At 38.9% G+C, this 27,124-nt stretch overlaps 1 protein-coding gene across 1 annotated transcript in view; it reads right to left on the bottom strand.

Annotated features, from left to right (window-relative positions):
* Nucleotides 1–26,597, bottom strand: part of SLC25A17 (solute carrier family 25 member 17) — a 40,589-nt gene extending 13,992 nt beyond the window's left edge. Inside the window, exons 1-4 of the mRNA XM_034987448.1 lie at nucleotides 26,432–26,597; nucleotides 7,151–7,211; nucleotides 4,619–4,685; nucleotides 2,847–2,998 (exon numbers count right to left, since the gene is read on the bottom strand). Of these exons, the coding sequence (XP_034843339.1) occupies nucleotides 2,847–2,998; nucleotides 4,619–4,685; nucleotides 7,151–7,211; nucleotides 26,432–26,485 (334 nt within the window). The 5' untranslated portion in view covers nucleotides 26,486–26,597. The remainder of the gene's footprint in view (nucleotides 1–2,846; nucleotides 2,999–4,618; nucleotides 4,686–7,150; nucleotides 7,212–26,431) is intronic.
* Nucleotides 26,598–27,124: the final 527 nt, after the last annotated feature.

Here is a 27,124-nt window from a genome sequence, read left to right as displayed (position 1 = left end):
AAATGCTAATAAATTGTGAACAAGGAGTCCTGCATTTTCATTTTGTACTAAACCTTGCAAATTATGTAGTCAGTCCCGTTCATGTTAAACATCTCATATAGACCTCAGTCAAAAAATAAATGATGGGGGGCATCTGACTGGTTCAGTCAGTAGAGCATGTGACTCTTGATCTTGGGGTCATGAGTTTGAGCCCCACGTTGGGGGTAGAGTTTACTCAATTAAAAAAAAGAGTAAAATAAAAATCATGGAAAGCAAGCAGGGAAGGTATTATAATCTTTTTCTTTTTAAAGAGACTTGGGGCACCTGGGTGGCTCGGTTGGTTAAGTGTCTGACTCTTGATTTTGGCTCAGGTCATGATCTCAGGTCGTGAGATCAAGCCCTGTGTCAGGCTCCCCGCTCAGCATGGAGTCTGCTTGGGATTCTCTCTCTCCCTCTGCCCCTCCCCACCCCCTGATTGCACGCTCTCTCTCTCTGTAAATAAATAAATAAAATCTTTTTTTAAAAAAAGAGAGAGACTTCAATTTCCATAAATTCTGGAACACTGCTAAACAGGGATAAAACTATCTTCTCTGGATTAAAAAGACAAGAAGCCAAGTCAGCTCAGAAATAAACTTTTTTGTGTATATGGTCAATGATCTTCCACAAGGGTATCAGGACCACTCAATGGGGAAAGGACAATCTCATCAAATGGTATTAGGAAAACTGGATATCCACACACAAAAAAGAATGAAGTTGGACCTGTATCTTACACCACATACAAAAATTTATTCTAAATTAAAGATTAAAAAAATTATTCTAAATGGATTAAAGACCCAAATGTAAGACCTAAAAGTATAAAACTCCTAGAAGAAAACAAAGCAGAAAATGTTTTCATGACATTAGACATAGCAATGACTTCTTGGATGTGACACCAAAAGCATAGACAGAAAAGCAAAAACAGACAAATGGGACAAATATCAAACTTAAAATTTTTGAGCAACAAAGAACATAATCAACAGAGTAAAAGGCAACAGAGAATGGGAGAACATACTTGCAAATCATATATCTCATAAGGGGCTAATAATATCCAGAATATATAAAAAATACCTACAGCTCAACAATCAAATATCAAATAACTCTATTAAAAAATGGGAAAAGGACTTGAACAGACATTTCTCCAAAGATGATATACAAATGGCCAATAAAGCATATGAAAAGATGCTCAACATCACTACTCATCAGAGGAATGCAAATCAAACCACAGTGAAATATCACCTCACACTATGATTGGGATGGCTATTATCAAAGCAAAAACACCCAGAAAGGAACCCTAATGCAAGCTGGCACAGCCCCTCTAGAAAACAGTATGGCGGTTCCTCAAAAAGTTGAAAATAGAGCTACCCTATGACCCAGCAATTGCACTACTGGGTATTTACCCCAAAGATACAAATGTAGTGATCCCAAGGGGCACATGCACCCCAATGTTTATAGCAGCAATGTCCACAATAGCCAAACTTTGGAAAGAGCCTAGATGTCCATTAACAGATGAATGGATAAAGAAGATGTGGTATATATATACAATGGAATATTATGCAGCCATCAAAAAATGAAATCTTGCCATTGCAACAACGTGGATGGAACTACAGGGTATTATGCTAAGTGAAATAAGTCAATCAGAGAAAGACAATTATCATATGATCTCACTGATATGCAGAATTTGAGAAACAAAGCAGAGGATCATAGGGAAGGGAGGGAAAAATGAAACAAGACAAAACCAGAGAGGGAGACAAACTGTAAGACACTCTTAATCTCAGGAAACAAACTGAGGGTTGCTGGAGTGGGGGGGGTGGGGGGGGTGGGAGGGATGGGGTGGCTGGGTGATGGACATTGGGGAGGGCATGTGCTATGGTAAGAGCTGTGAATTGTGTAAGACTGATGAATCACAGACCTGTGCCTCTGAAACAAGTAATACATTATATGTGAATAAATAGAATTCCTTTTCAAAAAACAAACAAACAAAAAACACCCAGAAAGTAACAAGAGCTGGTAAGGATGTGGAGAATTTAAAACCCCTGCTGGTGGGATTATAAAATGGCATAACTGCTGTGGAAAACAGTATGGTGGTTCCTCATGAAATAAAAAAAGACAAAAAACAAAACACACACACGCACACACAAAAAAACCCCTAACATATGATCCTGCAATCTCACTTCTGGGTATATATCCAAAAGAACTGAAAGCAGGGACTTGAAGAGATATTTGCACAACCCATGTTTATAACAGCAACTATTCACAGTATCCAAGAGTTAGAAACAACCTAAATGTCCATCAACAGATGAATGGATAAACAAAATGTGGTATATACATACAAGTAAATATTATTTAGCCTTAAAAAAAATAGAAACCCTGTTACATCCTAGAACATGAATGAACCTTGAGAACATTATGCTAAATGAAATGAGCCAGTCACAAAAAGAAAAATGCTGTATGATTCCAGTTATATAAGGCATCTAAAGTAGTCAGATTTATAGAAACATAAAGAATGGGGTTGGAGAAGGGGGTAAGGGGGAGTTGCTGTCTAATGGTTATAGAGTTTCACATTTATAAGATGAAAATGTTCTGGAGATCTGTTTCACAATAATGTAAATAAACTTACTATTAAAGCATACACTTAAAAATTGTTAAAATGGTAAATTACATGTTATATGTTTTTACCAAACACACACATACACACAGAGAGCCAAGTCAGAAAATTAATTATATTCTTTGTAGCATTACTTTGTGCTAAAACAACCTCTTAGGGAATATATGAACCGTAAGATAAATATTAAAATATAAAAAATTTTATACTCAGAAAACTTTGTTACCTGCAACAAATCCAACTACTAGATCTTTTCCAGTAGTAGAACGTTGACCTTTGACCCAGACTGCTTTGAGACTATTAAAAGTGTAGAAATAGACAAAATTGGAGCAGCAGAGACTGGAGATAACTGGAAACCACCCTCGATATGGTGCCAGGCTAGAGGAAAAACAGAATAAGCAATGTAAAGATGCTGGACAAAAGCTAGTGGAAATGGGCAAAGTCCTAGGAAAGGCTGACCATCATTCACATATTCTCAAAGTTCACTCCTACACTACGACATACTCCAAACTGTACATATATCTCACATTCTAAAGGCTGTCCAAACCAAGAAATCTTTCCTACCATTAATGATGCCAAAGAAACAACACACTTTCAATGACTGATTTTACTAGTTTCCTCCCCTTGGTTTCCTTCTGCAAATTACTATGTAAAATTAGAGACAATTTCTTCATGGCTGTTAGTTAATATAGCATCATTCACATTTTATTATAGGGTAACAACACTTGAAAATGAAGTAAATATAGGGGCGCCTGGGTGGCTCAGTTGGTTAAGCGACTGCCTTCGGCTCAGGTCATGATCCTGGAGTCCCGGGATCGAGTCCCGCATCAGGCTCCCTGCTCAGCAGGGGGTCTGCTTCTCCCTCTGACCCTCCTCCCTCTCATGCTCTCTCTCATTCTCTCTCTCTCAAATAAATAAATAAAATCTTAAAAAAAAAAAAAGAAAATGAAGTAAATATAGACATAATAAGTGTGGAAAAAAAAAAAAAGAAGTGATGGCGGCATGTTATTAGGGCACAGGAACCAGGCTGAAGGGGCTCCCACCTGTGACCGTTTCAACACCAAAATAATATAGTATAGTAATCAATTGTAAACCACTGAAAAACCAGGAATTTCTGAGTCTATACTGCTACTAAATAAAGTTTCTCTTCATAGACTGCTGATAGTTGCGAGAGAGGAAAAATTATTCAGTGGCTAACCTGAATCTGAGAAATCATAATTAACCAATGAAGGGCAGGGGGACAATACGTGACTCCAGATGTCATATCCTAAGGACAAAATATCACCTATGCATTATTCTGGTCAAGAATGCATAGCCTCAGTCTAATCATAAAGAAACATGAGGCAAACTTAAAATGAGAAACATGTTATTTTAAAAAAGGGGGGGAGGGGAGCTATATTCTTTAAAAATGTCAACATCATAGGGGTAAAAGGCTTTGATGTATGGTGTATAACTTATTCTTAAATAATTCTGAAAAAAGTCTGTGTGGTGTGTGTGTAATAAAGACAGAAGGGGAAAGGAGAGAGAAAGTGGGGAGAGAACATAAGAACAACTGGGAAAATAAATGGGAAAAAAGTGTTAATAATAGGTGGATCTGGGTAAAGCATATACTGATATTCTTTGTACTGCTTTCAGTTTTGCAACTTTTTGTGAACTTGAAATTATTTCCAAATAAAAAGTCAAAAAAAAAAAAACATAATCTGAATGCATCTGATAGGAATGAACTAAACAACAGCTTCTTCAGCTCACTGTAAAAAAACCATAAAACATAAAACAAAGCATTGGTTTCATGGAAGACTCTATGATCAAGAATCAAAATGGCCAACTACAAAACTTTAAGAGATGAAAACAATTATGTACTTACAAGTCGGGCAATTACAGATTCACAACCACTGTAAGTCTACGAGAATGGAAAGAGAGTGAGTGCAGGTGTGCTAGAGGCCCAGCAATCTCCTAACGGGCTGCTTTGTCTAACAAAATGGGCAAGGTGGTACTCACAGGCCTTCTTCCTTAATGATCTCGAGGAGCACCATGTGTGTAGTTTTGGACTTTCTTTTCTCATCAACTGTAAGATAAAAGAATAAACGTTTAAACTAAATCCTTTGAGAACTATTATCTTTAGCATCAACAAGTTTCACTGAAATGCCATTTACCTCACCTGAGCAATCTCCCACCCCGTTCTTTGAGCTCCCTAACTTGCCTCAGAACTCAACCAATCCTCCTTGTTCCTGTGTGCTAAATTCCCAACTGAGGATTCCTTGGGTCTCATCTGTTATTCATGAACCTTTAAGCATTTTAATTCAACACCTAATTCCCAAAGCAAAAGATGTGACAGGAATCTTGTATTTCATAAGGCTTTGTTTTGGTTTTTTTTTTTTTTCAAAGTTACATATTCTCATTTTTATCTTAACATCTTATAAAGTAAAGAGGAAATGAATTACCATCTCCTTATTAGTGGAGAGGCCAGACCAAAAGCTGTGAAGGACACATGTAGTTGGCAGCAGAGCCAGGATTAAAACAAGGTTTCAAAGTTTTAGGCTTGTGCTTCTGCTTTAGATTAGGCTTCCTAATCTAAAAAATAAAAGGTCTCAAAAGGATGAGAACTGGGGTGCCTGGCTGGTTCAGTTGGTAGAATACGTGATTCCTGATCTCAAGATCATGAGTTTGAGACCCACCTTGGGCCTAGAACTTACTTAAAACTAAAAAAAGGATGAGAACTCTGCTTTTCTTGGCATTCTCACTGAAAATCACAAAACCTCAATTAACCTCACATTTCCTACCCACATTTGGAGAATATTTTGAAAACATAAAAATGTAGAAATGGAACAATTTCCTAAGAATTAAAATTGTTATCTATACGGTTTTCGGGATGGTGAACAGGAAACTCCTACAGAAGGCAATCTGGCCATAGCTATCAAAATTACAAACAGGCTTACCTTTGATCCAGCAATCTCACTTCTGGGAATTTATCCCACAGAACTTACAGAAACTAAGCAGCATATGAACAAGTCTATTCTACAAAAGAGAAGAGGGGTGCCTGGGTGGTTCAGTCAGTTGGTCATCCAGCTCTTGGTTTTGGCTCAGGTTGTGATCTTAGAGTGGTGGGGTCAGGCCCTGCATGGGGATCCACGCTCAGCATGGAGTTCGCTTGTCCCTCTCCCTCTGCTCCTCCCCCTGATCACACTCTCTCTCTCTCTCTCAAGTAATAAATAAAATTAAAAAAAAAAAGAGAGAGAGAGAGAAGAAACCACCTGAGAATCTACAATAGGGGAAGGGGAAACAGGTTCTGGTGCACCTACAGTATGGAACCATTCTACAGCTAGAAGGATGAAGAAGCTCCCAAAGCAATGATTTGGAAGGCATTCAAAATATGCTGTTAAGTGAAAAATGTAAGCTACAGAACAGTGTGACAAATATGCTTTTTGTGGAAGGATGGGAGAAAACTTCTATATTCTTATTTGCTTGTTATTCCATAATGAAACTCTGCAAGACTATTTGAGGGAATAATAAAGATGTTATCTACAGAGGACAGAAGAGGGGAAAAGGGGCAGATAAGAGTAAGATTTTCCACTGTACTGTGCATTGTTTTATATATTTTTGGTTTTGAGTCATATGAAAAAACCTATCACAAAACTCTAAAATTAATTTATAATAATAGCCATGAAGGGTTTTAACATAGGAATTAGTTTATTCAAAGCTAATCTATTCTTATCTCTTCACGTAAGTTCTGGCACAGGTTTATAATTTTAAGTTGAAAAATACTGGGGAAAAAACAGGCAGGAATTATAGAGAGTTGCCTAGTCCTATAACGCAAAAGAGGCAAACTAGGACTACATGCCCAATTTAGCAGTGACTGTGGGTGTTTGGCTCCACCGTGTCTCCTATTCTTTGTTCTCTTTTGAGAAGATCTATCCCCAGCAAAAACTCTCCCCACTGTGCCTTAAAAAAGTCATGTTGTGAGGGCACCTGGCTGGCTTAGTTGGTAGAGCACGCAACTCTTGATCTCGGGTTTGTAAATTCAAGCCCCACATTGTATGTAGAGATTACTTAAAAAAAAAAAAAAAAAAAATCAGGGAGCCTGAAGGGCTCAGTCGGTTAAGTGTCTGCCTTGGGCTCGGGTCTTGATCCCAGAGTCCTGGGATCAGCCCTGCATCGGGCGTCTGCTTCTCCCTCTCCCTCTGCCTCTCCTCCTGCTGTGCTTGATCTTTCTCTCTCTCTGTCAAATAAATAAATAAAATCTTTTTTAAAAAGTTATATTGTTTATTAGAAAGAACTGTAATGATTCAAAATTATTAATGCAAACCCACTCAGGTTCTCTCAGAGAGTGGCTGAGACTATAACTCATCCATGAATGCCTCTCTGTTAATTAGGAAACAGCACTGATGACCAGTATTTAAAGTCAGTGGAAACAGACAAGGGTAGATCGCTAACAAAACAGATATCCTTATGTTAACTTAGAACTTATGAGAAAAATATGTTTGCTTCCTGACACCAAATGAAGAGAATATGATGCCTACAAAAGGTACTCACCTTGAAGTCGGAGTCGAGCTGTATCCAAGGGAAAAAATACTGTCATTGCTGTCACACTTCCCTGAAAAGTTTGAAAAGCCTTTAGCAATTGCAGTTTCACAAAAACAAAAAGCCACAACTTTTAAGTGAATAAAAGTTTATTATTAACAAGGGGTCAAATCAGATTTTCAGTGAACAGACATATACAATATTGGGATTATTATTGCTCAAGTTCTATAGTTATATACTTAAACAGAAGTATTTGATTTTCCAGAAGAAATCTTTTTCTCATACTGAAAAAGAAAATGAAGTGGGTCTCTGGAGAGGACAAACTTAGGGGTTTGCAACCCAGGACAAATGTAAAAGATAGCAGATAAATGGATGTTTTAGCCTTTTATAGGTCAGTTGCTGCTCCTATGCTCTCTCTGATAACCCCACAAACCAAAATATCCAATAATCAAACAGGTATATACTTCTATTCTCTTTGCTTAATCAATATATTTACCACAAAGTAAAAGAAGTGTAAAAATCATATTATTCACTGAAATAGTTTTGTTTGCTTGTGTTTTAAGTAAAATAGGGACAATCTGGGCTCAATATTCTATAAATTCATCCAGGGTAACACAATGACAAAAAATATCGGGGATGGAAGCCAACACTAGTCTTTCCATTCATAAAATCCTATGACAGATAGGGGCGCCTGGGGGGCACAGTTGGTTAAGCATCTGCCTTTGGCTCAGGTCATGATCCCAGGGTCCTGGGATGGAACCCCACATTGAGGGGTGGGGGCAAGGTCCCTACTCAGTGGGGAGCCTGCTTCTCCCTCTCCCTCTGCCTGCTCCCCCACTCTCTTAAATAAATAAATAAATAAATAAATAAATAAATAAATAAATAAATAAATAAAAATCTTTAAAAAAAATCCTATGACAGATAAAAACCACAAGCATCTAGTTTGGGATGAAATCTTCCAGTGGGTTTACGGTTCTCAACCCAGATGGAGGCCCACTGGTGTATATTCTCAGGCGTAAGATCAAGTTTTAGGCTAATAATCTAATAATAGTTACATATAATATTTTAATCATGATAACAACTGGAAATTAGGTCAACCTTATAGATAAGAAACATTTGCCAGGTCTCTTATTTATTTAAATAGGTCAGCCTGGGGCACCTGGGTGGCTCAGTTGGTTAAGCAACTGCCTTCGGCTCAGGTCATGATCCCAGACTCCTGGGATCGAGTCCCGCATCGGGCTCTCTGCTCAGCGGGGAGCCTGCTTCTCCCTCTGACCCTCTCCCCTCTCATGCTGTTTCTCTGTCTCTCTCTCTTTCTCTCAAATAAATAAATAAAATATTTAAAAAAAAATAGGTCAGCCTGCTTGACAAGGGAGAACACTGTGTTGTCCTATTAGTATTCGTCAAAACTCAGATGGAATGTTACCATCCCCTGCCCATCGGGGTACATTCCTCTATGTTGTTCATTCCTCTGTGTTCCCACAGCACTTGCTTATGTCTCCTCTACCAGCAAGAATATTTACTGTCTCTTTGCATAACATAGATTTTTTTAAAAAGATTTTATTTATTTATTTGAGAGAGAGAATGAGAGAGAGAGAGCACATGAGAGGGGGGAGGGTCAGAGGGAGAAGCAGACCCCCTGCTGAGCAAGGAGCCCGATATGGGACTCGATCCCGGGACTCCAGGATCATGACCTGAGCCGAAGGCAGTCGCCCAACCAACTGAGCCACCCAGGCGCCCCTGCATAACATAGATTCTTAATGAAATGTTTATTCAAGTTAACCCTTCAGTTATTTATGCTTTTTTTTTTAAAGATTTTATTTTATTTTGCGAGAGAGAGAATGAGAGACAGAGAGCACGAGAGGGAGGAGGGTCAGAGGGAGAAGCAGACTCCCCGCCAAGCAGGGAGCCCGATGTGGGACTCGATCCTGGGACTCCAGGATCATGACCGGAGCTGAAGGCAGACGCTTAGTGACTGAGCCACGCAGGCGCCCGTAATTAAAACTTTAAAGAGAATTTACTAATATAGTACTAAAAATTACTGAAAAATAAAAAAAGGTACTAATATGGGACCTAGTTTATGTGTCAAATAGTTTTTTGTGTACTAGTCTGGAAACTCAGCATACAGCCTGGCATAGTCTAAGCCCTAAACTTGTTAATTAATGTATGACCGTATGCACCTACAAATAAACTTAATATCCATGAAAAAATGTATTCAAAATTCTAAAGATAAATTTGGAACATAGCTGTTCTGTACATTGGGAACTTGCTATATTTGTCTCCTCACCAAGCAAACACACAGATGACTGCTTTCCTTTTCATAAGCAGCTGTTACCTGAAGGAAAATATTTATTATATATGCGAGTCTTATGCCAAGCTATAGAAGCACATGACTTTTTAGAATTTGAATTAAATTCCTCTTTCATAAATACTCAGTGTTTTTTTTTTCCTCCAGGACCGTCTGTTCACTTATATAAAATTAGAAGGCACAAAATACCGAGAAGATAACCACAATGTACAATATTGTTGTGCCAGGGAGACATAAAAATAAATCCATTATTTTGAGTCCCACAGAATTCTAACCATCTGAGTGGGAGTTCTACTGCTGACATTAATTACAATTTAAAAGAATCCATTTCCAGAGAAACAACCTTCTGGTGTCTCACCAAAAACAAACATTTTTAGTCACAACTTTCTACCGTCCCCCTCTGGCATTTAAACATTAGGTCTTGGGAAACGAATTAATTGCTACACTGAACTGGCACCTGGAGCTAGAAAAGCCTTTAGAAATCATCTTGCAGGAGCGCCTGGGAGGCTCAGTCGTTAAGCGTCTGCCTTCGGCTCAGGTCATGATCCCAGGGTCCTGGGATCAAGCCCCGCATCGGGCTCCCTGCTCCGCGGGAAGCCTGCTTCTCCCTCTCCCGCTGCTTGTGTTCCCTCTCTCGCTGTGTCTCTCTCTGTCAAATAAATAAATAAAATCTTAAAAAAAAAGAAAGAAAGAAAGAAAGAAAGAAATTATCTTGCAGTGGACTCCCTTTACCTGAGAACTAAGGAGCCTGAGCCAGGGTAGTGAAGAGGTCTGACCAAAGCCTGAGGGGCAGAGGTGGAGTTAGAACCCAGAGCTCTCAGACTCCTAGTTCTACTGTTCACTGCTCTACCTGTTCTCAACCTTGTTTCAGTGTTTTAACTTGACTCTTCTCTTCCACTTACAAAGTGTACACAGTACAAAACACACACACTCAAATCTGGGAAAATCACACACAAAAACCTTAACAGTGAATAGGCAAGGAGAGGAAAGGAATTAAAGGTGGCCCTATTTCCCTTGTTATGACTCTCCATATAATTACTTTTTTTTTTTTTTTTAACAACAAGCATGTGTTAGTTTTAGTTTTGAAGTGGGGAAAAAGCAAATACACTTTTTAAAGACATCCGAATACAAGAGCATATAGCAAAGAGATTCTCAAAGTATTGTGTGGGTCTCCTTGAAAGTCCCCAAACCCTTTGCAGGGGTCTGCAGGATTAAAACTATTTTCGTAAGAATACTATCACAGCTTTTGCCTTTTTCATTCTCATTTTCTCACAGCAGTGTAATGAAGTTTTCCAGAGGGTACATGATATGTGATACTGTAACAGACTGATGCAAAAGCAGATACAAGGATCCAGCTATCTTAAGTCAAACATGAGAAAGGTTTGCAAAAATATAAAACAATGTCACTCTTATTATTTTGGGGAAATTTTTTTTTAAATGTTACAAATGTTAACATGTAACAGGCTTAATATTGTAAACAATAAAGAACTGTTAATGATTTCTCAATTTTAATTTCTATTAAATACTGATAGTTACAACCACATAAACAAAAGCTCTTCAGAGTCTGTGATAATTTTTAAGAGTATAAAGAAATCCTGAGACCAAAAAGTTTGAGAACTGCTGTTATAAACATGCCATTAAGTTTGAAAACCATACATCGTTAACAAAATATTATTGGGGTGCCTGGGTGGCTCAGTTGGTTAAGCCTCTGCCTTAGGCTCAGGTCATGATCCCAGGGTTCTAGGATCAAGCCCCCTGCTGGGCTCCCTGATCAGCGGGGAGCCCACTTCTCCCTCTCCTCCCTGCTCGTGCTCTCTCTCTCTCAAATAAATAAAATCTTAAAAAAACACAAACAACTATTTACACATTCACTTAATATCCCTTTCTTTATTTCTTTTTTTTTTTAAAGATTTTATTTATTTATTTGAGACAGAGAATGAGAGAGAGAGAGCACATGAGAGGGGGGAGGGTCAGAGGGAGAAGCAGACTCCCTGCTGAGCAGGGAGCCCGATGCGGGACTCGATCCAGGGACTCCAGGATCATGACCTGAGCCGAAGGCAGTCGCTCAACCAACTGAGCCACCCAGGCGCCCTTAATATCCCTTTCAACTAGCATTATACCAGCGTGACATAAGCAAACTGAAAACATCAACTACCTTTGGGCTGGCCACTATCCTCTCCAGGATATTCTTTAAAAAGCGAATAACTCTAAGAAGAACAAATGTAGCCTATAAGTAACACCTCAGAGCTAGTCATTTATTAGATACTTGTTTTTTTAATGACAGGGATACTAGATAACTCATAAAGAACATATGACAGGATGCTGAAAGGGGAAGCAAGTGTAAATCTGGAAGGGAGCTGAACATTCTGGAAATTCAAAAGCTGTTATTGTCAGAATACAGACAGCAAAATCAAGAGTGGAATGAATGTCTTTAGGGGTAAGCAGGGATCAAATCAAAGGCTTTTTTGCTAAGTATAATAAGGAATATTCCAGTGACTGATTAGACAGATGTGGGGAGAGGAAGAAGAGGAACTTCAAGCAGGGCACCCAGCTTTCTGACTTAAAGAACCAGGGATACAGTATGGTCATAACTGTAGGTAAACACTGCAGGAAGAGCAATTCTGGGTCAGATGATTTTGGCTTTCAATTAGCTGAATTTTAAGTGCCTCGAGGACTTCTACTTGAAGATGTCCAGCAGGTAGCCAGATACTAGTCTGAAGATACAGAGATTCTGAGATAGAAATGTAGATTTGGGAGTCACTGAAATATAGAACATTTCCTCACCTTTGAGGCAACAATAATTGTACCATCCAGGGGTGGGTGGGATCATTATTTTACCAAAAATATAGGATTACATACTGTTTTGTTTTTATAATCAAATCTTCACTCTCAACAAATTACTGAAAAGATTACAGTAATTTTTTTCTGTTTTATTACCTTCCTTTTCCTTTCTTTGGGCTAATTTTGATACTTTTATCTCACGTCTTGAGATGGATGCATAGCTCATTGTCTTTCTTCTTTTCCAAACTTGATTTAAAGGCTACTAATTTCTAAGTATTTTACCTGTGTCTGACAGGTTCTTTTCTTTACAACTCAGTAGTTCTTGATATATTCATAGTTGTGCAACCATCACCACTATCTAACTCCATTTTTATTATCCCAGAAAGAAACCTCTACCCATTAGCAGCTACTCTCCATTCTCACCTCCTCCCACATCCTGGCAACCACTTATCAATTTTCTGTCTCTATTTGCCTATTCTGATATTTCATATAAATGGAATCAAATAATACATGATCTTTTGTGACTGGCTCCTTTCAAGACTCATCCATGTTGTAGAATCAGAACTCCATTCTGTATCATGGTTGAGTAATATTCTGTTGTATGGACACATCACATTTTGTTTATCCATTCATCAGTTGATGGATTTGGGTTGTTTCCACTTTTCTGCTTTATGAGTTGCTATGAACATTTGTGTACAAATTTTTGTATGAATATATTTTCAGTTCTCTAGGAGTGGAATTGCTGGGTCATATGGTAACTGTTTAACAATTTGAGGAACTACCAAACTGTTTTCTACTGTGGCTGCACAGTTTTATATTCCCACCAGCAAATTATGAAGTTTCCAACTTCCCTATAAACTTGCAACACTTGTTATTATCTGTCCTTTTGACTAAGGTCACCCTGGTGGATGCGAAGTGGTATCTCATTGTGGTTTTGATTTGCATTTCCCTGGTAATTAATGCTGTTAAGCACCTTTTCACATATTTATTGGCCACTTGTATATCTTCATTGGAGAAATGGCTATTCAAATCCTTTGCATATTTTTTAATTGGGTTATTTGCCTATTATTGAGCTGTAGGCAATCTTTATATGTTCTGGATACTAGACCCTTAACAGATAGAGGATTTATAAATATGTCCTCCCATTCTGTTGTCATCACTTTCTTGATGGGGGTCTTTGAAGCATGAAAAGTTTTGAATTTGAATGAAATCCAATTTACATATTTTTTCTTTTTTATTACTTGGTGTCATATCTAAGAAACCATTGCATAATCCAAGGTCATGAAGATTTATACCTATGTTTTCATCTAAGAGTTTTGTAGTTTTAGCTCTTACATAAGGTCTGTGGATCATTTTAATTTTTGTGTATGGTGTGAAGTAGGGGTCCAACTTCGTTCTTTTGCATGTGGCTATCCAGTTGTTCTTGCAATATTTATTAAAGGGACTATTCTTTCCTCATTGATATATCTTAACATTCTTGCCAAAACTCAATTGAACAAAAATTGACGATTTATTTGTTGGACTCCCAATTTTATTCCACTGATCTATCTATCCTTATGCCAGTACCACACTCTCTTGATTAATGTAGCTCTGTACTAAGTTTTGAAACTGGGAAATATGAATCCGTCAACTTTGTTTTTTCAAGATTGTTTTGGCTATTCTGGTTATTCATTTGCATATGAATTTTAGGATCAGCTTATCAATTTCTGCAAAAAAGCAAACTGGAATTTTGATAGGGATTGCACCAAATCTGTCGATTCTTTTGGGGACTATTGCTATCTTAATAATTGTCTTCCAATCAATGAAGATGGGATCTTTCCACGTAAGTTTTTCATTTTTTCAATGATAATTTGTATTTTTCAGTGTACCTAAAAGTTTTAATATGCACTATCACTCAATTCTAAATATTTTCTGATTTCCATTATGATTTCTTCATTAACCCACAGATGTTTCAGAAATGTATTTAATTTCCAAACACATTTTTTTAATTACCTTTTTGTTATTGATTGCTACTTAATTGCACTGTGGTTTTTTTCTTTTAAGATTTTATTTATTTGACAGAGAGACAGAGAGAGAGGGAACACAAGCAGGGGGAATGTGAGAGGGAGAAGCAGGCTTCCCGCTGAGCAGGGAGCCCAATGTGGGGCTCGATCCCCTGCACTTGTGGTTTTTTTTTTTTTTTCTTTAAAGATTTTATTTATTTATTTAACAGAGAGAGAATAGCGATAGCAGTAACACAAGCAGGGGGAGTGGGAGAGGGAGAAGCGGGCTTCCCGATGTGGGACTTGATCCCAGGACCCTGGGATCATGACCTGAGCCGAAGGCAGACGCTTAACGACTGAGCCACCCAGGCGCCCTGCACTGTGGTTTAAGAATTCATTTTGTGGGGGCGCCTGGGTGGCTCAGTCATTAAGCGTCTGCCTTTGGCTCAGGGATCTCCTTAAAAAAAAAAAAAGAATTCATTTTGTTTCATAGAATGAAAACTTTTTCAAAATTTAAGTTTTGCTTTACAGTCAAGTAAATGGTCACTTTTGATAACGTTTCCATGTTTGGCTTGAAAAGAATGTGTATTCTGTGGTTGTTTGGTACAATGTTCTGTATATGTCTGTCTATTAGGTCAAGTTTGTTAAATATATTATTCAATTCTTTATTTTCATAGCTCCCCTCACAACTTGTTCTATCAATTACTCGGCAGGGAGTCTGCTTCTCCCTCTGACCCTCCCCCCTCTTATGCTCTCTCTCTCTCTCAAATAAATAAAATCTTTAAAAAAGTAAATCTTGGGCGCCTGGGTGGCTCAGATGGTTAAGCGTCTGCCTTCGGCTCAGGTCATGATCCCAGGGTCCTGGGATCGAGTCCCACATTGGGCTCCCGGCTCAGCGGGGAGCCTGCTTCTCCCTCTGACCCTCGCCCCTCTCATGCTGTTTCTCTCTCGCTCGCTCTCTAAAAAATAAATAAAATCTTAAAAAATAAATAAATAAATAAAAAAGTAAATCTTTTGAGACTGTTATTAGATGAACACAAACTTAAAACTGCTTTATTTTCCTGACATATTGAGCCTTTTTTCTCTATGACGCCATTACTATAAAGTCTGTTTTGTCTAATGTTGATAGCTCTATTTTGGTTAGTATTTGTCTGATAGGTCTTTTCTCACATTTTTATTTTTGAACTTTCTGTATCCTTTTCTTTTAGACACATCTTTTATAAATATCATTTCTCCCTTTTAAAAACCAATCTAGGGCACCTGGGTGGCTCAGTTGGTTAAGCGACTGCCTTCGGCTCAGGTCATGATCCTGGAGTCCCTGGATCGAGTCCCACATCGGGCTCCCTGCTCGGCAGGGAGTCTGCTTCTCCCTCTGTCTCATGTGTTCTCTCTCATTCTCTTCCCCTCCCCCGTCTCATGTGCTCTCTCTCATTCTCTCTCTCTCAAATAAATAAATAAAATCTTTAAAAACAAAAACAAAAACAATCTATGCATTCTCTTTTAACCAAAGCATTTAGTTCATTAACATGTATTTGGATTTAAAGCTGCCATCTTATTTTGGGCTATGTGTCATACATACTCTATGTTGCTTTCTCTGCGCTTTTCCGCTTTCTTCAACTAGAGGTTTTGTTTTTTAATTAATTTCTTACTTCTGCTGTTTATTCAATTTTGTTATTTCATGATAAAATTTTACAAACTACCTAGTAATTACAACATACATTCCTAACTTACCAATGCTAAAAACATTCAATAAGTTTATCCTCCTCCCGAACAGAAATTTAATTCCATTCACTCCCACTCACTTTCATGCTACTGTTACCTACTTTAATTTTAACTTCTTTTGCTTCTTTTTCAATGCCCACAAAACAGTTAATTTATTATTTGATAGTTAAAGTTATTTAGATTTAGACAAATGCAATGTTTACCACTTTTTCTACTCTTCATCCTTTCTTCCATCTCATACTTTCCATCTAGCATCACTTGCTTTCTGTATGAAGAACATCCTTCAGAATTTCTCATGAGGATCTTGCTAGTGGCAAACTGTTTTTGATGGTCTAAAAATGTCTCTATTTCATGTATGTGGTAAAGATTTTCACTGGGTATAGCATTCTAGGAAGATGTTCTTTTCTCTCAGCAAAATGAAGAAAACACAATTTTCTGACTACAATCATTGCAAATGATAATTAGGTGTCAGCTATCCTTTCGCTCACTAATTCCATCTTCAGTTGTGTCTAATATATTGAAAACATGTTTTGAATTTGAATCCATCACTCGGCTTCAATTATTAATTTACAGCTATGCACTAATTATTTTAGCTTTAAATTTTTATTTTATCAAAACAAAAGATGCACACATAGTTTAAAAAAGTCATGTAATATTAAATGGCAAAATACAGTAGTTCCTGCCCACTCCTCTCCATTTTACCCAGCCTTCCTCCCAGAGGCAATTATAGCTTCTTTTAGCTGTTTCTTTTGCTATTTACCCATCTCTATATAATTAAAAAATATCCTGTTATCTTCTGATTTATCAATTTTAGACATTGTTTTAAATTATGGAGGGTGAGAATTTAGCTCTGTTATATTCCCCTCTGCCTTCTTGTCCTATCTTCCTAAGAGCTATGATTTTTGTTTAAATAAGTTTTCAGTATTCCCATGACTATCATGCATCCACTTTCAAATTTCAGTTATTTTACTTTTCATTTCTAGATACTCTATTCGGTTAAATTTCAAATATGCTCAGCCAATCTTAAGTTTCTTCCTCACACATATTTTCTAGTCTTTCTTTTATTTCCTTATCCATACTAAATAGCTTTTTAAGATTGTAACTGAAAATTCCATTTTCTGATTGTTGCTGTCGTATGCCACTGTTCTTGTTCACAATGCCTTGTTTCTCTGTGAGTTTAGTTAGTTTGGACTGAACTGCTTATTTCCCTTAGAATTTTATTTTTGGGCATTCTTTTAAACCTTCTAAAGATAAGTACTTCTGGAAAGTATTTCTGCCAGACACTCTGGGGTCCCACCAACCTGGAATCATTCCAAGTTAAATTATTCACTTCAGGTTTTCAAATGATCCAAGTAGTGAGAATTCAGGCTACAATCTAAGAGAGGGTTTGTGGCTTCATAATCTCAGTGGTGATTTCTCAGTGCCAAGGCTGGAGATAGCTGATATTCCTGGGGAGGAGTAAGATCATTTTCCATTCACCTCTACAGCGTATTCCTTTGGGATTCCAGGCTTACTGGGTGATTGTATAAGGGCAGGTTCACATTTCAAATTCTATTACTTCACATTTCAAATCTATTACTTCAAAGTGTCTAACACTACTCACTTATGTTCCCTGGATATTTAACAAGTGAAATTCTAACTTAATACCTTGCCTCTGAAAAATTTATAAAATTTAGTAAACTAAAGAGAATCAAAACAGACATAAAATAGCTACCATTTTACCCTGGAAATGAAAATTAGGAAAATGACAAAATCAAAGAAGGAAAAAAGCCAGAAATCTGAATTTAGATCCTTTCTACACTGGTATCTCATTAAAAGACATGCATAAATACAGAAGCAGATTATCATGCCTTTAAGTACAATGATGTTTCGGTTAGCTTACCAACCAAGTCACCAAAGTCAACCATTTCCAAAATGTTAATTCACCACTGAAGGGTGAAACACAGTCAAAAAATGCAATGCCAGTTCCAAAGTCAATTTCCAGGAGAGCAGTCTAGAAATGGTGGCTGAGTCACAGCACCACTGAAATCAGTTTATGGTTTCTCCTGATGGCATACATGGCATTACCAGATAGAAGGGTTATTTTAAAAAGGAAGAAAGAAAAATAACTAAAATACATTTCCAGCGGTAGATCTTGAGCAAGTGAAATTCCAAAGATTGAAAGCTACTTACCGAGGCATTGATACTCAAAAATGTTATTCACCTAATCAGAGTTAATATAAGTCTTTCCCTTGATAAAGCCATCAAGCTAACTCACACTTAGACACCGAGAGATACAATAGTTAAGCAAATTCAATAGGTAGAGAATATCCTTTAAGTAAACTTAGGAGAACCAGCAGCAGCTAAGAAAAAGGCAGTCTCCAGACCAGACTGGTATGAAAGGACAGGGCTAAGCATGTTTGAGGGCTGAAGAGAAGCAAACACTGGAGAAAAGTTAAAGCTATAGGAAAGAGGTGAAAATTAATGGAACAAAATCCTAAAAGATATTTGGGGATGGGGTGAGGGGGGAGGATCAAGATCAAAGATAGCAGAGACTAGATGCATCTGTTTTTCCTGAGGCCAGCAGAATATAGGAAATATGGGTACAACTGCAATTGACTCTGTAATCAGAAAAAATGGAAAAGTGAGAAAGCTCATCCCAGTAGCCCCCATTTTATCTAGAGAATAAAAGGTGAGATCATTTGCTACAAGTGAATGGGTAGAGGTGGCCATATGAGGTGAGAAAAAATTTCAGTTCTTTTGAATTTCTGGAACTGAGTACAAATACTATATTTGCAAGGATATACCTAAAAAAAAAAAATTATGGCCTTATTACACTTTTCCAGGCACTGCACTAGGTGCTCCACAAGTGTTACCAGGAGACCCCAGTAAGTGAAGTGTTACTGTCCCCATTTTATAGCTCAGAAAACTCAGGTTCAGAAGAAAACATAAATGACCCAAGATGACATGGATAATTAAGTTTTACTCCAAAACTTCTTTGCAGCTATTAAACCATATTTATTTTAAAAATAAAGTTATAGACCATTGTATGTATGGCAATACAATTTTCTTTAACCTTTTTCTGACTCGAGCATAAAGAAGCCAAGTAAAGTTAGAAAAATAATCCCAATGAAGACTGCATAAGAACCTTTAAGATTAGAAGAACTGAAATGAAGTGACCCCGTTAGCAAAAAAGTTTATTAAAGAGGTCAGGAGGGATAAACAGGGAGAGCACACAGGATTTTTAGGGCAGTGAAAGTACTCCACATGATACTATCATGCTGGTTTCATGTCATTATACATTGTCAAACCCATACAACGTACAAAATCAAGAGTGAATATACACTAATATACACTATGGATGGGGCGCCTGGGTAGCTCAGTCGTTAAGCGTCTGCCTTCAGCTCAGGTCATGATCCCAGGGTCCTGGGATCGAGCCCTGCATTGGGCTCCCTGCTCGGCAGGAAGCCTGCTTCTCCCTCTCCCACTCCCCCTGCTTGTGTTCCCTCTCTCGCTGTGTCTCTCTCTGTCAAATAAATAAATAAAATCTTTAAAAAAAAATTTATACACTATGGACTTTGGACGATTATGATAGGTCAATGCAGGTTCATCAACTGTAACAAATGCACCACTCTGGTGGGGGATGTGCATGTGTGGGGACTAGGGGTATAAGTGAAATCTCTGTACCGTCCTCTCAATTTTGCTGTGAATCTAAAACTGCTCTAAAAAATTAAGTCTTAAAAAAAAAGGTTTACTAAGAAATAAAGATATATTTTGGATGGGAGGTAGTGAGGCAATGAAGTCTTAAAAACTAAAAGCTACATAATAATTCAATCATAATTTAGCAGAAGCCTAAATGAAATAAAACAGCAGGCTAGGAAGTAAAGATAATACAACAAAGACTTACTCCAATCACCACTTTTTGAGATGTTTAAACCAAAGTAACATAATGCCCTCAGATGTACACCAACCTAAGTTAATTCTATGAGGAATCTGAGCAACTAGATTTAAACTCTGGGTCTGGATGAATCAGCTGTGGATAGGAAAACCCTTTCAAAGAGAACTGAACATATAAATTGCTAGAACTGTAGTTTAAAATACTCCCAATAAACAATCAGTGTCCAAGTGCCTCTAGTTTGTTTATACACGCGTATACTTAATATTTGTCACTTGTTTTCTGATAATCTAAGGATATTCAGAGTTTGGTTTTGAAATGCACAAAGGAATGGGACAAGAAGCGTGGAAGAGAAGGCACCTAGGCACAGCAGAGAGAAGACAGAGTAGCAGAGAGGGGAGACCTGGATTCTGTGCCTATAACCAACTCACTGGTAACCCTGGAAGTCATTTAACATCCCTGTTTCCACTTCCCTGTCTCTGTGTGAGAATAAAGATACTTGTCCAAAAGCCTCAGAAACAACCCTGAAGTGGGTATTACTATTTTCCCCTTTTTACAGATGAAGAAACCGAGTCAAAGAGAGGTTGAGAAACATGCCCAAAGTCACACAGATGGTAAATGGCAGAGTTGGAGCTCAGGCAGTCTGGTTTCAGAGCCCACACTTTTAACCACTTGAGTGGTCAGAGTTGTGAACAGATGTGAGAGGGGGTTAAGAGGTAAGGTAATTCTAGGGGTGCCTGGCTGGCTCAGTCGGTAGAGTACGCGACTCTTGATCTCAGGGTTGTGAGTTCGCGCCCCACATTTGGTGTAGAGATTATTTAAAAAAATAAAATCTTTAAAAAAAAAGGGAATTCTAAGTACTAAATACTATTATTAAATATAACATCAAATTCACTAAATCACGTTAGGATGCACAGAAAAGTAGAAAACGTAATTGTGCACAAAATGATTAATAGCTTCCATTTATTGAGCCCCTTTTATGTGTCAGATAGCATAAAAGCTGTTTTACTTATATTATTTAATTAATATTCACAAAGCCCTGTGAGGTTATAGACATTTTACAAATTAAAATCTGAGTTACGGGACGCCTGGGTGGCTCAGTCGGTTAAGCGTCTGCCTTCGGCTCAGGTCATGATCCCAGGGTCCTGGGATCGAGTCCTGCATCAGGCTCCCTGCTCCTTGGGAGCCTGCTTCTCCCTCTGCCTCTGTCTCTCTCTCTGTCTCTCATGAATAAATAAATAAAATCTTTAAAAAAAAAAAATCTGAGTTAACTAAACTGAATCTGGAAATAGAGGTTTTTGTTTCTTTTTTTAAAGATTTTATTTATTTATTTGACACAGAGATACACAGTGAAGAGAGGGAACACAAGCAGGGGGAGTGGGAGAGGGAGAAGCAGGCTTCCCACTGAGCAGGAAGCCCAATGATGTGGGGCTTGATCCCAGGACCCTGGGATCATGACTTAAGCCAAGCTGAAGGCAGACGCTTAACTACTGAACCACCCAGGTGCCCCGAGGTTTTTGTTTCTAATGAATGACATTAGGGAAATCACTTAACTAAGCAAGTCCATAGATCTTCATAACGGAGTGTGGGAGGCCACATTAACATTTACATTGCACTAAATGTTTACCGGTGAGAAAAGTTAGAAATGATGTATATGTCCATAAATAAATTATGGAATACTCATATGATAGAATATTTTGTATTAAAAAAACAATACTTTTTGAAATCTTTTTAATGACATGATATAGTGGATTTCTGATGTTTTGAGCCACATGGCATCATTCCCTCTTCCTAAGGGCAGCCTGATCTTTACTTCTTCCCACTGTGTACAATTTTGGCAGGATGGTAAATTGAGGTGCCCACCCTCCACTACACTAGCTTAAGAGTCCTGGAAGGCTTCTTTTGAGAGACACTATTCCCACCTGATACAGTCAAGGACTGGGCACATAACCTTGAGCACATCTAACAGGGACTCTCCTATGACTTTAAATCTTGAGCAGAATCCTGTAGAGGGACAAAATCCACTGATTCCATTAGTGGTGCCCAACACTCTCAATTTTTCTGTGAATCTAAAACGGGCCATATGAGGTGAGAAAAACTCCAGTGGAATATGTTGGTTCTTTCCTACTTCAAGTCATCAGCCTCCTCACTGATCCTGTCCTGGGAGCTCCCAAAGAGCCTGCCAATAAACTTTTGTTTTGTTAAATCACCCAAAGTCTGTTTCTCCAGCTTGCAACCAGAGAACCCTAATTGATATACACGGGGAAATGCTTTACATTCTGAAACAAACACACCAAAAACCCCAGGATATGAAACTCTATAATACCAGTTATATAAACAAAAAATTTATTTGTAAATGCTTATTTGTATATAAACAGAGAAAACACAATGAGGAAGACACAACTAATTCTGAGAAACACTGTTTCTGATAAAATTTAACCCAAACTTCTTTGCATAGTATGAGATTCCCCAACTACATAGGCTTCTACTCGTCTCTCATCTTTTATACCAGCTATGTCAGAACTAACTTGAAGTTCTCCACATGCTGATTTACATATGAGGACCTCTGGCCATGCTTTTTGTGTCCAAAAGTCTCTTATTACCCTCCTGTTTCATTTTGCCTAGCAAACTCCTACTCTAAACATAAATTATGCAATTAAAAAACAAAAAAAAATTAAAATTAACTATAAAGAGAAAAGAAGTTCCCTGATTATTAGCATTACAATTCCAAAATCTGTTTCAGTGTCTAAACCCCACTTAGGCAATTCTAACCAATTACACTTTTCAAATTGTAGATTAATAAAATTTCTTTTAATTACAAATGTACATTTCTACAAATAGAATCTACCTTTCAAAACTAATCTAATGAGAACTCAAAATATAAAATTATAAACCTAATTTACTCAAAATTTTGAGAAATGTTTATGAATGAGGCCATTAATTATATCATATAATAATCACCCATTAGAGCTACAGCATTCTCCTGAAATAGTACAATTCTAATTTTCAAATACTTGAGATTATCTGCAGTTACTCCAAGGTGTGCCACAAAACACTCAAAATCAGTTTATTTTAATTTTTAAATGTGTGTATGTGCATAACACCACACTTGATGTGAAAATGTAGAACTTGGAAGCAAATAAGCAAACATGAAACATGTCAACTCAAAAAGGTTGTAAATCAACATCTTAAGCAATGATCCAACAATCCTTTGGGGAGAAACAACTACTCTAGGCAGCCTTGCTTGGAGTTTATACGGAAGTCATGCAGCTATTGAGAGGCAGAGCCAGGATTCTCACCCAGACTGCCTAGCTCAAGTCAGGCACTCAGGCACTCAAGTACTCTTACCACTATGCTAAGCCGACTCCTTGATCATCTCAAAGCTTTGGTTGAACACTGTGCTCAGGACATTTAATTAAACATGAGCCATGACAATACTATACCATTCAAAGCAATGGCATTTTTCTTATCAACTGTAGTGACATTTTTGTGGTGAAATTTTTTTCCTTTGGTACCAACCAGAAGAAAGGCCTACATTACATGGTTTAACATAAAGGTTTGCAAAAAAAAGTTTGAGAACATTCTTCAGCATAATAGTTCAAAAAAAACAAAAACACAGTGCAACTTCTCAGATACGTGCTAGGAACATTACTGCCCTGAGGGGAAGCATGAGAAAAAAAAAATTCTTTTTTTTTTTTTAAGACTTTATTTGACAGAGAGAGACATAGCGAGAGAAGGAACACAAGCAAGGGGAGTGAGAGAGGGAGAAGCAGGCTTCCCGCTGAGCAGGGAGCCGGATCAGGGCTCGATCCCAGGACCCTGAGATCATGACCTGAGCCAAAAGCAGACCCTTAACGACTGAGCCACCCAGGCGCCCCGAGAAAAAAAATTCTTAAAAAGCGTACCTATTAGATAATCTAACACAGCTTATGGAAGAAAGAAAAACCATAGCAAATTCAGGGCGCATAATTTCAAGCATAACTTTAACAAGAGATAGGGCGCCTGGGTGGCTCAGTTGGTTAAGCATCTGCCTTCGGCTCAGGTCATGATCTCTAGGTCCTGTGATTTGGCCCACACCAGGCTTCCTGCTCAGCAGGGAGTCTGCTTCTCTCTCTCTCCTTCCCCCCCTCTGCCCCTCCTCACCGCTCATTCTCTCTGTCTCTCTCAAATAACCAGAATCTTAAAAAAAAAATTTAACAAGAGAAAAATAGGCAACAAGGAGAGAAAAATATAGAAATGTCTTTGTAGGTTACATGGAAATATATTACCTCTACCTGCAATCACTCTCTATAGTAAGGCTCAGAAAACTATGGCCAAAGAGCCAAATCCAATCCACTGTCTGGTTTTGTAAACAGGATTTTTTTGGAACTCAGCTCCACTCATTCATTTACTTATTGTCACACTTTCACACTATCATGGCCGTGCTGAGTAGCTGCACCAGAGACTGTACACAAAATCTAAAATATTTACCATCTACCTTCTTACAGAAAAAGTCTGCTGACGCTTTTCTTTTATAGCACTTAATACTATCTAAAGTTATTTTTTTAATCAATTACTGTCTGACTTCCCCATTGAATGCACTCTTCATGAATAAAACGACTTTGTTTTCCAATATATTTCTAGCATCTAGAACACTACATGGCACATAGAAAGCACTCTACAGGTGCTGAATGAATGGCATTTATTGATAGAAAGAAAGGAAAACAAACACTTCCCATCTTCCCATTCTTCCTAAGATGCACTTCAACTATTCACTCCACCATTTACCAAAATGTGACTTGTCAATTAACCAATGGATTTATCATATTGAGAAACAAGTTAATAAATCCAATGGCTAATTCTCACTTCTTACCTTATTTGACCCAGTTGATCTTTACCCTTCTCCATGCGACTTTCAGAACACCACATTCTCTTAGTTTTCCTCCTACCCAATAGGCCTTCCTTAGTCTCCTTTGCAGGTGCTATCTCACTTCTGAAATCTCTTAATGTTGGCATGCTCACTCACTCTTCCAGACTTTTCTCAGTCCACGCTTACCTAGTCTCATGACTACTCTTAGGCATTTCAAACTGAACTAATCCAAAACTAATCTCTCTCCCAGACCTGCTCAGTTATAGTCTTCATTATCTCAGTAAATGTAAATGTCTCCAGTTGCTCAAGCCAAAAACTCTTGGGGAGTCAACCAACCCTCAATCTATTATACCCCATATCCAGCCCACCATCAAATCCTGGCGACTCTATCTTATAACTATATTCCAGGTTAATGATCATTTCTAACCACCTCCACACTACTATCCTAGTCCAAGCCACCATCATCTCTTGCCTGAGATGACGTTAACAGCCCCCTGACAATTTCCCTGCTTCCACCTTTACTCCCTTACAGTTTACGCTCATCAGAGCAGCCAGGGTGATCATGTTTAAAATGTAAAAATCAGCAAGTTGCTGGATGCTCAAGACCTCCAAAAGTTAGCTAGCCTTCTTTCCTACTCAGAATTAAAGTCTGATATAGTTTGGTCCCCTGAAGCCTTTCTGCCTCTTTATTCCCTCCACTCCAGACACATAGGCTCCCATGACCATCCTAGATCATGTCAAGCAAGCTTCCATTTCACCACCTTCGTACTGGCCGAAAGGCTGTTCTGGTTTAACTAAATGAACCAAGACTCCTCAATCAGGCACTTCCATGAAGTACTTTGTCATTTAACTCTAAAAACAAGTCTGTGAAGTAGGTTTCAACATTCCTACTTTATAGGTTAGGAAATGGACTTTACAGGCCATCTATCTAACAAATGATAGAGTTGGGGTTCATCCCTGATTAGCGAGCACAGAAGAGCTCTCAGTGAAGTTTTGCTGGCTAAAAGGAGATGACTCTGATATGCCTCTGAAGTCACAGTGATTCCAACTGCTAAAGGTGCATCTTGACAGCTGGAGAGGGTATGAGAAAGGGCAGTCAGAGTTAAGGGGACAACCAGAGGAGGAAGTGACCCAAGCCAAGAGTGGAAAATGTCCAGGAAAAGGGAGTGGTGTCAAATGGAACTGAGACATCCACTAACCCAAGACCCACGCACATACCTCACAGTAAACCATACCTGTGGTAGACAGCAACTCTCATCTTGATTAAAAAAAAAAAAAAAGATGTATCTTCTGCCAATACTGGCCAGAGATACCCTAAGTACTGCCGCTTGTCTGCAGCAAGAGTATGAAAATTGGCTATAGGGAAGCGCGTGACTAAGTAACACAGCTTCTCACCTACGTTTTCCTCCGGCCCAGTGAAACAAAGTTTGTGTCTGTGGTGGCCTTTAAGGGAGGTGACTGGTCTTTAAATTTCGGAAGGCAAAGAAAACGGCAATTATTTTCTTCCAGGCTCTCTGTGGGTATGTGGGATCGTCGCTGTCTGTATCCCAGATATTTTCTAAGAGCTCAAAACAGGGGCGAAGGGTGTGCTGGCCCTCACCCCAAATTGTTCCAGCACCTTCTCGCCTACGTCTCATTCCTCCCTGTCCCACAGTCACGACTGCAGATACCAACCCACCGTCTCCCTCTCATCCCCATCCCCCAGCCATATCCCGGGACTGGACCCACAGAAGCCCCACACCCCGCAGTGGCCCCGGGCGTGAAGACCCCGCCTCACCACGGCTCCGGCCACAGCGTGCACCAGGCTTTCGTAGGACAGCACGGAGGCCATCGCTGCGGCTCCCCACAGACCTGCAACACTTTTCCCTCAGGTCGCAGCTGGCGGAAAGAAGCGCCAGAGCCCGGGGCGTGAGCGTCACAGACCCCACCTTCTCAGGCCCGCCTCCTCCAGAACAACCACTTCCGGGTCGTTCGGCACCCGGTCCCCCAGGTAGAGGCCGCAGGGGCTGGAAGAGGAGAAAGGCGGGCCTGGGAAAGTCCCTTGGCTCTGATTGGCCCTCGGGGCATGCGTGGGCGGGGCAGAGAAGCGCTGGCCCAACCACGCGGAATAGCCTGACAGAAAGCACGTAGCCGCCCCTGGGTCTGACCGGAGTACCCTCTCGAGTTCGGGGACCTGGCGGGTTGTGCTTTAACATTGGCGTTTGGGAAGGCCTAGACGGCCACCTTCCCTCCGTAAGACAGGCTGGTAACCGGCAAGATGGGGACTCAAATCTTCCTATTTCCTTGCAAGTTAACTCCTATTTTCTCTGGACAGTATTTTTAAAGTCACATTTTATCCGAAAGGAAACGTCGATTGGGCAAGTGTCTCCCCTCTTGAAAACCCCCGCGTGTGGTAGAAAAACAAAATGGAACTTGAGATCAAAGTGATCCAATGCAGCCATATCCCGGGACTGGACCCACAGAAGTCCCA

This window comes from Mirounga leonina, unplaced genomic scaffold (genome assembly GCF_011800145.1).
Source record: "Mirounga leonina isolate KUSES-001 unplaced genomic scaffold, KU_Mleo_1.0 Mir_418, whole genome shotgun sequence".
In the NCBI taxonomy this organism is placed as follows: domain Eukaryota; kingdom Metazoa; phylum Chordata; class Mammalia; order Carnivora; family Phocidae; genus Mirounga; species Mirounga leonina.
This window is presented reverse-complemented; position numbering and strand designations above follow the sequence as displayed.